Here is a 15,457-nt window from a genome sequence, read left to right as displayed (position 1 = left end):
GAGGATTCCGTGCGTCCACCCCGACTTATCAATCAATCTTTCACAATTGATTGTGGCGTCTTCACATACCAAAGTTCTTGTCTCTTTATAGGAAACGAGTCACGGTTCCACCCCTTTGATTCCTTCTTTTGGACGATCTAGGAATTGATAATCGAAGTATTGTTTTCGGGTTTTGTCACATGGTTAACATATTGGAAATGACTTTGGGCGTTAAATCTCCCGAGTAAAGTAAATATTTTCCTTTGGAGGGCATAATTTGTTACCTACTCGAATAAATTTGATGAAACTGGAGTGTTGGATGATAACCGATGCGCTTTTTGTAATGAAATAGCAGTTTAAAGTTCAAAATATTCTTAGGGGATGGAGTTGTGTGGCTCATGAAATAGCAGTTCTGTCTAAGCTAGATTTTTTGAATGTATTAGCGTATATTATTATATATATTACGTATATTATTATTATTCTTATTTATTCTAGTTACCTTGTATATTAGGTTACCTTGTATATTAGGTTACCTTGTGTAGTAGGTTAGGGTTTCCTACATGTAACTATATATATGATTAATAAACGTAAGAGATATTATTCTCTCTTCTCTCCAAATATTCTCTTTCTATCATGGTATCAAGCCAAAAACCCTAGCCACCGTTTTCTCCTTCTTCAATTTTTTTTTTCTCGTTCTGCCTTCTTGTCTTCAACCATGGCCAACGAAACACCAACACCGACCATGATTTCCAACCCCTTTCACCTTGTTCATGCTATATCTAACATCAAAGCTCTTATTCCTGTAACCCTGGATATTAAGAATCCGAACTATCAAAAGTGGAGTCACTTCTTCATCATCACCGCAGGCCGCTTCTGCCTCACCGATCTGCTTCTCGGAAACAAAAAGCCCGACAACATCTCCGCCGATGAATGGCAACGCGCGGATTACCTCCTCCAATCTTGGATCTATGGCACCATAACCGAGGACCTCTCAAGCATGGTTCTCTCCAAAACCGCAATGGCTCATGATCTGTGGAAGGCCCTTGCCTCTCTCTTTACAGACAACGAAGACTATTGGGCCCTCCAACTCGAAGAACAGTTCAAGTCCCTCAAGAAAGGATCTCTTTCGATCCATGATTATTGTCAACTTCTCAAAACCACTGCTGACAACTTGGCAGACGTCGGCAACCCCGTGTCAGACAAGCAACTCGTCTTCCAAACCCTCCACGGTTTACCAAAACATTACGGGACCATTGTCAATCTAATATCCTTCCAAACTCCGTTGCCATCTTTTCTCCAAACACGTTCACTACTCCAGTTGGAAGAACATCGCATTGCTGAACCGGAGCAGACCCCTACTGTTCTCTACGCATCTCGGCCCAACAGTTCCAACAGTTGGCCGAACAGTTCCAACAGTTGGCCCAACAATCCCAGTAGTTATCGAGGTGGTGGTTCTTGGCGCAATCAGCGAGGTGGCGGTCGCACAAACCGTCGTGGTGGTCGTGGTCAGTCACGACATCCGATGCAACACTATGTTTACAATCCATTTCATAACCAATCGCAACCTTGCCGGGCCCCTTATACGCCTCAGACCTCTTCATCGATACTTGGACCTCCCCCAAGCTCTTCTGGTCCTTACCATGCTCCTACAGCTCATGCTTATCTCGTTGGACAGCAACATCCGACACCTGGCCCCTCCTCTACTGCCTACAATTACCCTCCTCAACAGCACATGAACTGTTCCAACAGTTTATCGAACAGTGGTCCCCTGCAGCCAACGGATCTTGCCTCTCATCTCAACACGTTGACTCTTCAGTCCTCGAGCGAACCTCAGTGGTTTATGGACACGGGCGCCTCATCTCACATGGCACCTCACTCAGGTAATTTCCATTTTATTTTTAATCCTAGTAATGATTTCCCCAAGCATGTCATCGTTGGTAATGGCTCCACCGTCCCTATCCTTAAAGTTGGCCACACCATCCTACCCTCTACCCCGTTTCGTCTAACAAATGTCTATGTTACTCCCACATCATTAAGAACCTTGTGTCTGTCCGAAAATTCACTAGAGATAATTCATGTTCCGTTGAATTTGACCCTTATGGCTTTTCTGTGAAGGACCTTCGGACCAAAGCAGTCATCCTCAGGTGTAATAGCTCCGGTGATTTATACCCTATTGGCGCCCCTTCTCCCAGCCCAACGGCAGCCGCCCTCCTTGCTCACACCACACCTGTCTTTTCTACTACATGGCATCGTCGTCTCGGTCACCCGGGCAACCCTGTCATGTCTCGTCTTTTTTCTTCCAATTTCATTTCTAGTACCAAAGACCTACGGGAGTCTCTTTGTAATGCTTGTCAATTAGGCAAACATTCTCGTTTACCTTTATTTACTAGTCATTCTATTACCGTTGCACCTTTTGAAATTATTCATGCTGATTTATGGACCTCTCTTATTTCTAGTATTTCTGGTTTCAAATATTACCTCGTGTTAATAGATGATTTCACCCACTATACATGGACTTTCCCAATACACTATAAATCTGATGTTTTTTCACTGTTCCAACAGTTTCACAAACTTATACAAACCCAATTTCAGCACCCCATTAAAGCTTTACAGTGCGATAATGGCCGTGAATTAAAAAACACCGATTTTCAAACATACTTTGCCAAACACGGTATCTTACACCGTTTCTCATGTCCCCACTCTTCACTTCAAAACGGACATGCCGAACGCATGGTCCGCACCATCACAAACATGATCCGCTCACTTCTCTTTCAAGCTTCCCTTCCCCCCACCTATTGGGTTGAAGCCCTCCATTTGGCCACACATCTCATCAACATCATCCCTACCAAATCCACACAAAATCGCACGCCCCATGAATCCCTATACAAATCAAAACCCACCTACTCTCATCTTCGTGTCTTCGGTTGTCTCTGTTATCCTAATTTAACCGCCACCACCCCTCACAAACTCGCCCCTCGCTCTACTCCTTGTGTCTACCTTGGTCACCCCTCATCGCACAAAGGCTATCGTTGCCTCGATCGATCAACCGGTCGTATCATTATCTCCCGTCATGTGATCTTTGATGAAAGCCGTTTCCATTTGCTAAATCCACCGACTCATCCCACAACTCCCCCACCTCTAATATGACCGAACCCCTGCACCCACTTCTCTTCCTTCCTCAGCCTACACAAGTCCAACCCACTGTCTCACACAACTGCCCCAACAATTCGTCCAACAACACTACATAACCACCTACTGTCTCATCCAATTGTCCCAACGACAGTTCGTCCGACAGTCCTCCCTCACCTCCACACCCAGCGGAACCACAACCTCCCCCTCCCACTTCCTCACCCCCACCCAACCATCCTATGTTGACACGCAGCAAGGCCGGTATTCACAAGCCCAAAATCCCCTTTTCTCTTACCGTGTCTACCTCATCCCCAACTCCCACTACATATCGCCATGCCCTACTTGATCCAAACTGGCGTATGGCCATGCTTGGAGAATATACTGTTTTGATTAAAAATAACACATGGGATATTGTGCCCCGCCCCCCTTCTACTAATGTTATCAGTGGCAAGTGGTTATATAAGCAGAAATTGAAGGCTGATGGTTCATTGGAACGGTATAAAGCACGAGTTGTTCGCGGTTTTGATCAACGCCCTGGCATTGATTTCGATGAAACATTCAGTCCGGTGGTCAAACCAGCAACTGTTCGAACAGTTCTCAGTATTGCTCTCTCGCGCTCATGGCCAATCCACTAACTTGACGTGAAAAATGCCTTCTTACATGGCAATCTCTCTGAAACTGTCTACTGCGAGCAACCTCCCGGATTCGTCGATCCATCTCGCCCCACTCACGTGTGTCGTCTCAACAAGGCACTCTACGGTCTTAAGCAGGCACCACGTGCTTGGTACAAGCGTTTTGCATCTCACATTACTAGAATGGGGTTCAGAGAATGCAAGTCCGACACTTCACTATTTGTGTACTGTCGTAACAGTTCCCGCGATTGTCACAACAGTTCACGCGACTGTCGCAACAGTTCATGCACCTCGATGACATTGTACTCACGGCCTCCACACCTGAATTGCTACGCTCTATCATCGCTGCCCTTACTCAAGAGTTCGCAATGAAGGATTTTGGCGACCTTCACTACTTTCTCGGCATCTCAGTCACTCGCTCGTCGAATGGGCTGTTTCTCTCTCAACACAAGTACGCCGACGAGATACTAGAGCGTGCACACATGGCTTCCTGCAACCCTTGTCTTACGCCGGCTGACACAAAGAGCAAGTTGTGTTCGACCACTGGACCCCCCCGTTGCTGACCCTACTCTCTATCGCAGCCTTGCCGGTGCACTGCAATACCTCACGTTTACTCGTCCTGACATCTGCTATGTTGTGCAACAAATATGTCTATTCATGCATGATCCGAGGGAACCTCATATGGCTGCTCTCAAGCGTATCATTCGCTACATTCGTGGGACTCTCGATCACGGCCTTCAGCTCTCCCCCAATCCGGACCTCTCCATTATCGCCTACTCCGAGGCCGATTGGGGTGGCTGCCCTGACACTCGTCGTTCGACATCGGGCTATTGTGTTTTCCTCGGCAACAACCTCATCTCTTGGTCCTCCAAACGACAGGTCACTACTTCTCGATCGAGTGCGGAGGCCGAATACCGAGCTGTCGCAAATGCCGTTGCCGAAACGACTTGGTTATGCAACCTACTTTCACTACAACAAAAGTGGTTTTTCATAGCATATAAGCATAGCGTTTTTACTACTAATGCTATAACTGTTTTTTTTTTCTCTATATTAATTTATTAGTGTTATAAACAAACGCTATAATAGATTATAATTCCAACACGCTGATATTTTTATTGTTGCGCTTGTTTAGACAAACACTCCGCCTTTTTCAAAGTATAAAAGCGAATTAAAAAAAAACACATTTTGCCAGAATAAATTTGGGGGAAAAAAAGAACCCTAACCCATCATTCAACGAAGACGGAGAGCACTGGTCCGAAAATGCGACAGAGAATAATTGATGAGGGTTTATTATACAAAGACACAAATTCATGTGTTTAATTAAACCATGATTAGATGCAAACTGCAAGGTATCCTCCAATCCCAATCTTATCTCCACCCATCTTTGTTTCTATAATTTCCGCATATGGGCTCTGTATATGTGGTTTATGTCTTTTTTTTTTTTTTTTTCTTTTAACAATAGTTGTATGTCTATTCATGGTTTTAGAATTGATTTACAACCATTTGTTCATATAAGAAAAACATTGATATATGATATTTTTCCCTCTAATTTGAATGTTTTGGATTTACTTGTAGCTAAATAATTTTGTACGAGTACTCTTTTTTTTCTTTCTAGTTTTAGTTTGAGAGCAAATAAAAAGTTTAAATTGACCTAGTAATCTCATGTATTTATATCTATGTTCTTGAAACTGAAATTGTGTTGTTTCAAATGAGAGATTGCATTATTTAACCTAAATTTTAATCGATGTAGAGATACCTATTGTTTTGCTCCTAAGTATTGTTTGTTTCTTGGTTGTTGAATTATATGGATATTTATTATACCATATTTGAAGAAATGATTTCATACCGTAAGAATATCAGTGCATTCATGATACAGAGAGTACATCGCTTTTGCTCTAAGGAGTTAAGGCACGTGCACTACACGAAGTGTGACGATTCATAATTCATACATTTGAATTTGTACGAATACAATCAAGGCCAAATCAAGAATCATGTCAAGTTTGGCTACTTTCTGAAAAGTGTAGAATGCTTTAACCTTTGCATGTTATGTGTACCAATTAAGTGGGATTTTTTTGGTAAAAAACTGTTTTCGAGATCAACAATCTAAGGACCATGATGGACGGTTATATACAAAGGCTCACTGGGTTTGACATCAAAAGTTCTCTAAAATTAAGGAATTTCATTTCTTCAATTAAGTGTGATGCTAAGAGAATCTCATTTACAATAGTGTATCTTTTTTAGTTGTGATGGTGTTTTAGATGTTTAGATTTGGTCGTTTACAGAAGTGGATCCCCTTTTGCTGTCGTGGTATTTAGATGGAATAGAGAAAGACGACTTCTGAATTTTCGAAGGTAATGCTATGTTGGATTATGATGCATTTGGGAATGAATTTTTTGTATGGATAATCTTGTCGCTCGTACATTGTTCTTATGCGATGTAACTGACTTTTTTTATGTAATTTTACTTGAGACTTGTGACTAAATAATTAAACTTGAGTAGAATATCTTACTTTTAAATACTATTCCTCTTTTGAGTATTATTGAATCAAACTTTTTAATATTTTTATATGCTATGTTAATGCAGGCTGCAGTCTTACATGTAGAGAATGGTGAATTTGTTTTTCTTCTGCAAAGTGAAATTATCAATCAGTTGCACAAAGTATGTGATCTCAGTGGACCTTGATAACATATTGCAAAAATGAGGTGAGTCTATTTCCCACTCACGTTCTTTTGTTGGTAACGTATTGGTGCTATATTATTCTCAATTACCTTCCGACAAACATTAGACATTGAGCAATTCTATTGATAGTCGGTTTGCTCTTTTATATTAGAAAGATACCCTTTACAAAAAATACTCTTGATGACAAAAAATGTTAATTGGTTCAGATTTGACTGAGAGTAGAAACTAATACATTTTTCTTTGCATCTAACTAATACATTTTTATTTTGAACAATGTCTTTATTATTTGTCTAAGATTTATTCTTGTTGAGTTATAATAATGTATAATTATTTTTATGCTATACTTTACTATTATTAATTGTATAGGTAGGTAGCAAATGATGACTTATGAAGGATTGTTGATGTTGTTTGCACTAAGACTCTTTATTTTTCTTAACAGATAATGAAAAGTTGAGGGATGGAAATAAGGTGGCAGTCTCAATTGGATGAGTTGAAGTTGTTTAGCATCCTCAATTGGATGAACTGAATTAGTGCTATATCTGACTTCAAGTTTAAAACTTTTTTAAACTGGTCAATTGTATCGACTAGAGAAATTAAATGTTGTAAACATTATACTGTTTTTTGTTATCTTAATAGAATTTTATGCATCATTCTTCTTGTCATACATATATTTTGAGTTTTATAAAAATATCATCCAATATTGATTCTAATTATGTGAAGAATCCAATTTAACATTTTATTACATACGGATAATCATTGCAAATGAACATAAAATGACATTTATAAATATATAATTATTGGCAGAAAAGAAACATTAATAATATTTATTGGTAACATAGCGCAAGACAAATGCTATGACATAGCATAAGACAGGAATTGTAAAACGCTATAAAAGACGGAATAATAGCAAATGTAAAACGCTATGAAATGTGGATATAAGGTAGCATTTATAAAGCGCTATAAAACGTGAGGATAAGATAGCGTTTCGAAACCGCTATGGAAAACCATGTATCTATTATAGCTCCGGCAGACATAGCGTTTGTAAAAACGCTATGATAGCCTATAATAGCGTATTTCAAACGCTATGGATGGCAATTTGTGGTGTAGTGTTTCCGAGTTGCTCTGCCCACTTTCGAAAGCCACTATTGTCTACTGTGACAACGTTAGTGCCGTCTACCTATCCAGCAATCATATTCAACACTCTCGTACGAAACATGTGGAGATCGATATACACTTTGTCCGAGACAAAGTTTCTTTGGGACACGTTCGAGTTCTTCACGTCCCATCCGCCTACCAGTTTGCTGATATCTTCACGAAAGGACTCCCTACTCAACTGTTCCAACAGTTTGTCTCCAGTCTCCACGTCTTCTCCTTTCCCGTTTCGACTGCGGGGGTGTATTAGCGTATATTATTATATATATTACGTATATTATTATTATTCTTATTTATTCTAGTTACCTTGTATATTAGGTTACCTTGTATATTAGGTTACCTTGTGTAGTAGGTTAGGGTTTCATACATGTAACTATATATATGATTAATATACGTAAGAGATATTATTCTCTCTTCTCTCCAAATATTCTCTTTCTATCAGAATGAGCCAACAAGATTCTTGACATTGTATAATTTACCTGAAAAGAAAAAAATTATGCGATAGTAAATTTTTATCTACAAACAATATTCCAACTATATATTCTAATAACAATTGTCTGCGATTCATTTTATTGTTCAAATATGAAGAAATGTTTATTTCTTTTGAAATTATTTTTCATGCAACATTGTGATAATTGGAGGGATCCCCTTATTAGCTTACATAATTAGAACTAAACACGATGATACCTTGAATCTTGATAAAACCCTTTTGGTCGGGTTTCAACTTTTTATTTGAGATATATCTATATATATATTCTCATTTACCATTCTAGGGTTTCCATAGAATAACGGAGGGCTGAAGTTCCGATTAATTGACTTGATTTAACTAGGCGTCAGCGGCATTATGACTGTGAATCGTCGGAGCTCTGATGAGTTAACTTAATTTAATCAGCTGTCAATGGAGACACGATTGCGAACCGTCGAATCTCCGATTAACTGACTTGATTTAACCATATGTCAACGACGACACGGCAACAAGCCGTTGTAGCTCTAATTAGTTGACTTGATTTTAGCAGCTCTCGGCAGAACCCCAATGAGTCGACTTAAATTAGTTAACTTGATTTAGTCAATTGAATTTTTCGGTGGTGGCGGAAATTCAACTCAATATGTAGTGAAAATTGAGGTAAACTTATGCCAAATGAAATTTGATATTTTTGGAATATGATTTTGAAATGAGATCTTTGGAATGGAAAAAATATAAGTGGGACTAATATGTAAAGAAACTAAGTTTCATGGGCCTAATTGAAATAAATTCATTATCATATTTGTCACTAATTTTTATTGGGTAATTGGCACTTTGCACCCTTGAATTACATCAGTTTGGCACTTTGCACCCTTAAATTGAAAAAATAGCACTTTGCACCCTACAATTGCAAATTCCTTGGCACTTTGCACCCTCTTACACTTTTTGGGTGAAAAAATGACTGGCAACCGGTTTAGTGGGTTCCAAGAGGGGCAGATTTGTCTTTTTACATGTATTATGATTCATTGGAAGCAACTCTCGTCGGAATTACGTAGTTGAAACTTGAAATTGCAGATATAATTCAACGTCATTTCAGGTACTAAGCTGAAAATATGACCGTTCCAATCTTATGATGCACTGACTCACATTTGGACCGAGCTCGAGGGAGAACAGAGATGGGGCATAATCGTCCAGATGTTTCCATGATGTAAGAAGCTGCTTCGTTTGTGTTATTTCGTTGTAAGCCATTTTCCCACCGGGCAACCATGTGTCTCCTGGGCTATCGAGACTCTCCTATAGAAATTTGATGGGTTTGAACCCGATCATTTTTCAGAACCAGGTTCCCGTCGTTGAGCACGGCGGCGACGGCGCTGGAATTGTTCGGGGTTTTTACACCGGTGGACTAAATATGGGAGGACTAAATTTCCGTCAACAATCGTGAGGTGGACATAGTTTTTGTCGAAAATTGGGGTTACTCTGTTGGCGACCCCGACCCAGACTACGGTTTGTTTGTTGACTTTTTTTGTTGATTCCCATGTAGTGTTTTGAAGAATTACCTGGTGAGAAGAATTCGAGCTCGAAGTTCCCGCCGAAAGAAACGGTGGTTTGGTCGCCGGAGAAAGTTTGGCTGTGGAACACGGGTTCATGAGGAAGAAACATAGGAGGAAGACGAGATGAATCATAGTATGGGATCCTAGAAAGATAAATCTGCCCTGTTTAACCGGTTGACAATAATTTTTCTAGCCAAAAAATGCAAGAGGGTGCAAAGTGCCAAGCCATTTACAATTAAAGGATGCAAAGTGCTATTGTTTCAATTTAAGGGTGTAAAGTGCCAAACCCATGTAATTCAAGGGTGCAAAGTGCCAATTACCCAATTTTTATTATTTTCAGTAATGATTAGAGTTAAGCCCCACCGCGAATCGTTCATCGTCCGCCACTCCCCTTTCTTGCTCGGCGGCAGAAAGAAAGCTTATTTTTCATAAAGTAGAAGATTTTGTGAATATAAATCATAATTTCACTTTTATTTAAATAAGGAAATTCCGAATAGCCAGCCCACTGATGAACAGAGTTCTTTCTCTCTCCCCATTCTTATCCTTGAATCCCTTTACAAACAGGTTCGAAACTCTCTCTCTCTCTCTCTCTCTCTCTCTCTCTCTCTCCTAGGTTGAACAGAGTTATTTATTTATTTTTTTAATTTCCTTTTCCAATTTTGGTTTTGTACGCTTGAAGAATTTGCAGATTGGTTGTGAAAATGTCGGCAACAGCCGCCAGTAACGTTGGAATTCCGGCCGGTTCCCTGGTGGTGAAGCCTCCGGCGCACCCCACCTATGACCTCAACGGTGTTATACAGCTGGCGCTCTCCGAGGACGCCGGCGATCGAGGTAAATTTCACCGGTGAATTTTTTTTTGTTTATGGTAATTTAAAATGAAATCAACATCTTTTGTGTAGTATTTCCATCTAGTGTTGCAACAATTGGTTTGTGTTGAGGGTTTATCGATTGATTCCACTGATTACAGGATGATAAATCATCAATTGTATCACTAATTAGGGATGCAATTAGTGACGATTCTATTTATTCAAGATTATAAGCTGATTAGGGATTTGTTTATACAGTAGAACCTCGAGAAATTAATACTAGATAAATTAATAACCTCATAAAATAATAACCTCGCTTAAATAATAAGTTCTTTCGGTCCAGACTCGGTAAAAACCTACTAAATTGTTAGTTCGATAATTTAATATTTCGCTAAATTAATAGAATTTTGTTAGTCTCGGATTGTATTAAATATATAGAGGTTTAACTATATAAGTTGATTAGCTATTCACAGTGATGATTAAATTATTCAAGGAACAAATGAATTAAAATGCTTAGAACTGCACAAACATCCTTGCAAGATTATACATATATACACACGTTAGCTAGTATATTGCGAATTTGAGATTTTATTTTTAGTTCAGAAATTAGCTTCGTTGATAGAATAACATTAGAATTGAAACTGAATACAGTAGAACGTCATAATAGCTTCTTCTGGTCCCAACTCGGTAAATACCTACTAAATTATTAGTTCGATAAATTATTTCGCTAATTTAATAGAATTTTGTTAATCTGAGTGTATTAATTTATAGAGGGTTTAACTGTATCTGTATCTGGTTAAAATGTAGGGGATGTGACTTGTAAAGCAACAATTCCTGTCGAAATGGAAGTGGAAGCCTATTTTTTGGCAAAGGAGGATGGAATTGTGGCAGGTATTGCACTTGCAGAAATGGTATTTAAAGAGGTCGATCCTTCGCTAAAGGTAATTAATACTTTGGATCTATGTATCGTATCTGCAGATTCATCATTTTAAACATTTATCTCTGTTACGAAGAAAAATGAAATAGCAATTTGCTCGTTATTTGTTCGTTCGTCAGGTTGAGTGGTACGTAAAAGATGGTGATAGTGTGCACAAAGGCCTACAATTCGGCAAAGTACATGGTAAGCGATATAAAAAAAATAAAATCCCGGGAAATTGAACATTTATTCTGGAAATTCGTGTTTGACTTTGACCTTGTTTTTTTTTCTATTACTAATAAATGAAAATATGCAGGAAGAGCACACAATATTGTTGTGGCTGAAAGGGTTGTGCTTAACTTTATGCAGAGAATGAGTGGAATAGCAACTCTGACGAAGGTGTTGTTTTTTGTCACTATTATTCATAATTTTTTTGTCGTTTTTTTCTTCTAGGTGTTATTTATTGATCTAACGAATACAATAATCTTATTTACGTAAAATAGATTAATTCAAAATTAATGCAGGCAATGGCGGATGCTGCTCGCCCTGCATACATTTTAGAGACTAGGAAAACTGCTCCAGCCTTACGTTTGGTGGATAAATGGGCGGTGTAGATCTCTATCTTCTCTACCTTTTATGCCAATCTTGATAATCGTAATATCATATTTTTCTTTTCTTTCTTTTTTGACCCGATAATTTTTGCAGGTTTTAATAGGTGGCGGTCAAAACCACAGAATGGGTTTGTTTGATATGGTGATGGTAAAAGACAATCATATATCAATAGCTGGAGGTATCACAAATGCCATGAAAGCCGTCGATCTCTATTTACAGGAAAATAATCTTCAAATGGGTGTTGAGGTGGTGCAATTAAGCTTAATTTTTATTGCATATTGATATTATTTAATTAATTTGTTCAAGAATATTTGAGTACAGGTCGAAACGAGGACAATCGAGGAAGTAAATCAAGTACTAGAATATGCATCCACAACAAAAACATCATTGACAAGAATAATGCTGGATAATATGGTCGTCCCATTGTCTAGTGGTGACGTTGATATATCCATGCTGAAAGAGGCTGTCGAATTGATTAATGGGAGATTCGAAACTGAGGTACATGTTATAATCGTATTTTGATATGTGTGTATATATATTGGGTAAATTCCAACCACCTACCTGAGGTATGGTCAAATTACAAAAAATCCCCTCATGTTTGGATAATTACAACTACCCCTCGATTATGAATCTTCTTACAGGTCCACCCCTATGGTGTCAAATTCATCATAATCTTCTAGAGAATGTTCTCTAGTTTATACTCGTTTTGTGCAAAAATGCAGTTTCTGATGCTCTGATATATACAAGCCAAAAAAACACATCTTATGATCATCTTGTTTCAGAATGTGGAGCTCGAATGGGATAAAACGGGTCAAAATTGAGAGTATTCCATATAATCTAGAAGATTCCACTAAATTTGACACCGCAAGGGTGGACGTGTAAGAAGATTTATAGTTGAGGGGTAGTTATAATTACCCAACATGAGGGGATTTTTCGTAATTTGATCGTACCTCAGGGGGTGGTTGTAATTTACCATATATATAGATCTATATTTATTTTAATTATTGTATTTCGATTTTAATATGATTCATCTTGTGGGCAGGCATCTGGGAATGTGACGCTCGAGACTGTAAACAAGATTGGGCAATCTGGGGTGACCTACATTTCCAGGTACTTCCTCCGTAAATTTTCACCCTTTATTTAATCAAGAAACGATAAGCTAATTGATTCATTTACTCTATTTTTTTCATATTTCTTTTTTTGGCTCTATATTTAAACGACGAACTAATCTGTTTATGTAATTATAAATATAGTGTGCCGTTTCTATATAATGTTGGTAAGAGTTCTTTCTAGTCACACACATAGCAATGGTTTCTCATTTGTGTAGCTATATCACAAAAAAATAATTAGGCATTGTGTCTTTTAACCATTTTGATTAAGCTAATTATTAATCACTTGTTAATCTTTTGAAATGCAGTGGTGCGCTAACACATTCTGTTAAAGCCCTCGATATTTCACTGAAAATCGACACGGAGCTTGCACTTGAAGTTGGGAAGCGTACAAAACGTGCATGATTTTTTTCTCATTCGGACGAAAATAATGGGAAAACTATTCACCGTGATCTCCATTACACAGTTATACTAATTGGAAGGTACTAATAATATAGCGCATCATCATTTCAATTTACAAGACTATGTGAGCTTTTCGACTAGAAGAGAAAAATTGCATGGCAAATAATCCAGAGCGCTTATACGCAGATTCTTGCTATGCAATTCTTCGCTAGTGCTTTGTCGAGGCGGTTTCACTTGTATAATTTTTCGAGTCATGACTTTTATGTGACAAAATTTTGATGCTTTTATGTATTCAGAAGGTTTTTTACGACATGCATTATTGAGTAATGAGTAGGAACAACCCTAATTTATTTTGAAATCGAGTTCGAATATGGTCGTTTGAAACGCACCTAAACAGTAAAGCGAAGTGAAATAGGTTTTGTATGTAAAAATTTAAACAAAAAGAACTACATGACTGAATACAGGTAACTCTTTACACCTCTAAATATGGCTACTAACTTGTAAATTTTGATGAAAATCATGGGAGACGAAAAACACTATTGTTTTCACCATAAGTTAAAATGGCGAAATGGAAATTAACACGATTCTGAATATTATTAATTTTTCTCTTTGCTGTTAGTTAATAAAATAACTAATAATTACTCATTTTTTTTACATAATTAGGAGTTAATCTGGCTTGTCATTCGACTTATTACCAGATACTAGTTAGTAAAGATAAGAAACCGCTATGAGTCTAGCTCGTCTTGGACGTCTAAAATTTCGATCTAAATATGCCGATTATGGAAATTGAAATGTAAGTAACCAAAATTTTCTTTTAACTATTCTAGTAAATTAATTGGCTTGATTTTTCTTTTTTTTTTTCTTTTAAATGTTTAATCTGATAGTATATATATATATACTATCAGATTTTTTCGATAATCCAAAACATTATGTTGACACTCTCTTTAATTTTAAATATTGTTAGATCATTTGGGATAGTGATATAGTATTTCACTATTTCTCAATGTTTTTATAAGAATATCACTTTTTTATAAAAAAAAATTCGCAAATTAAATATTTCTCAAGCTAAGGAATGCTAGTAAGAGGAAAAGTGTTGCAGGACCTATACTTTAGAAATGCAAATTGTATTAACCCAAAAAGGGACTTGATAAATACATGACGCATTTTTAGTAAACACGTGACATTTTGTTTACACGTGATGTAAGTGTTCAAATTTCAACGATATTATTTTGTCAGAATTTCACGGCATTGATCACTATGGTCTAAGAACATGACTTTATCGAATTTAATGAATTTGCTTCTATAGCATACACATGTTTTTCTATGTTCGTGAAGCTTTCCTAGGTCGAATGTTCCACTTTTATTTTTCTTTTCTTTTTCGTGTTTTAGACCAACAAAATATACCCATAAACTCTTCATTTTAGGAACAATCTTTTTTGTTTCTAAATTTCAAGATAAATAATATTTTTTGAATTTAGATGAATTTTTTTTTAAGTTCTAAAAGTTAATAATTACAATCTAAATTTTGAATTTCAACAACTCTATATTGAAATTAATTTAAATGTAGTAATGAAATTATAGGATTTTCGCTTAAAATTAGAGACTTAGAAACATGATAAATGGATGGGATTGAATTAAAAGGTCAGATTGAAATACATATATCCTTGTACCAAAAGTCCATAAGGGGAAATCCCTTGCCCCAGGATCCCCATCCCTTGGCCCGACAAGTATTTGATGGAATGATGTTAATCATGGTAACTCAACAGTCCGTTAAGGTAGCGGACCTGGATCTGGTGCCCGCAAGGAACCAAATTACCAACATTCATAGGAATTGTCGAAAAACATATATCCTGCATTCACTAGAAGTGGTTCTGTATTTATCATTTCAGCCCCAAAAAATCTAAAAGAAAGATAATTTCTTAATGTTTGATCAAAACTTTGATGGACTAAGTATTACGTTTATTAAGTGTTATTATTTTCAGAAGTGGAAATTGTATTTAACCCAAGATATTCATAAATATTCAAATG

General features: G+C 37.4%; 2 protein-coding genes and 1 long non-coding RNA gene across 4 annotated transcripts; all 3 read left to right on the top strand.

Annotated features, from left to right (window-relative positions):
• Window positions 1-694: 694 nt before the first annotated feature.
• LOC148766552 (uncharacterized) lies at window positions 695-2,092 on the top strand. The gene has a single exon (XM_088827340.1). It carries the CDS (start codon window positions 695-697, stop codon window positions 2,090-2,092), a length of 1,398 nt encoding a protein of 465 aa, XP_088683466.1.
• Window positions 2,093-4,936: 2,844 nt separating this feature from the next.
• LOC148766551 (uncharacterized) lies at window positions 4,937-6,954 on the top strand. The gene is made up of 4 exons (XR_016035115.1): window positions 4,937-5,089; window positions 6,023-6,091; window positions 6,324-6,442; window positions 6,859-6,954. It is a non-coding gene; the product is annotated as an uncharacterized LOC148766551 (long non-coding RNA).
• A 2,834-nt stretch (window positions 6,955-9,788) lies between these two features.
• QPT (quinolinate phoshoribosyltransferase) lies at window positions 9,789-13,741 on the top strand. 2 transcript variants are annotated; one of them, XM_088826430.1, is made up of 10 exons: window positions 9,789-10,148; window positions 10,273-10,415; window positions 11,198-11,331; window positions 11,447-11,510; window positions 11,623-11,705; window positions 11,831-11,914; window positions 12,012-12,164; window positions 12,240-12,416; window positions 12,961-13,028; window positions 13,336-13,741. In XM_088826430.1, the coding sequence occupies exons 1-10, from the start codon at window positions 10,093-10,095 to the stop codon at window positions 13,430-13,432; spliced, it is 1,059 nt and encodes a 352-aa protein (XP_088682556.1). In that variant the 5' UTR covers window positions 9,789-10,092; the 3' UTR covers window positions 13,433-13,741. The 2 variants fall into 2 exon arrangements, with proteins under 2 accessions (XP_088682556.1, XP_088682555.1); XM_088826429.1 differs by having other exon boundaries at window positions 9,923-10,148; window positions 10,264-10,415.
• Window positions 13,742-15,457: the final 1,716 nt, after the last annotated feature.

Source organism: Erythranthe guttata, chromosome 12 (assembly GCF_056151865.1).
Source record: "Erythranthe guttata isolate IM_541 chromosome 12, IM_541, whole genome shotgun sequence".
NCBI lineage: Eukaryota > Viridiplantae > Streptophyta > Magnoliopsida > Lamiales > Phrymaceae > Erythranthe > Erythranthe guttata.
The sequence above is the reverse complement of the archived record's forward strand: the minus strand, read 5'-3'. Positions and strand labels throughout refer to the sequence as shown.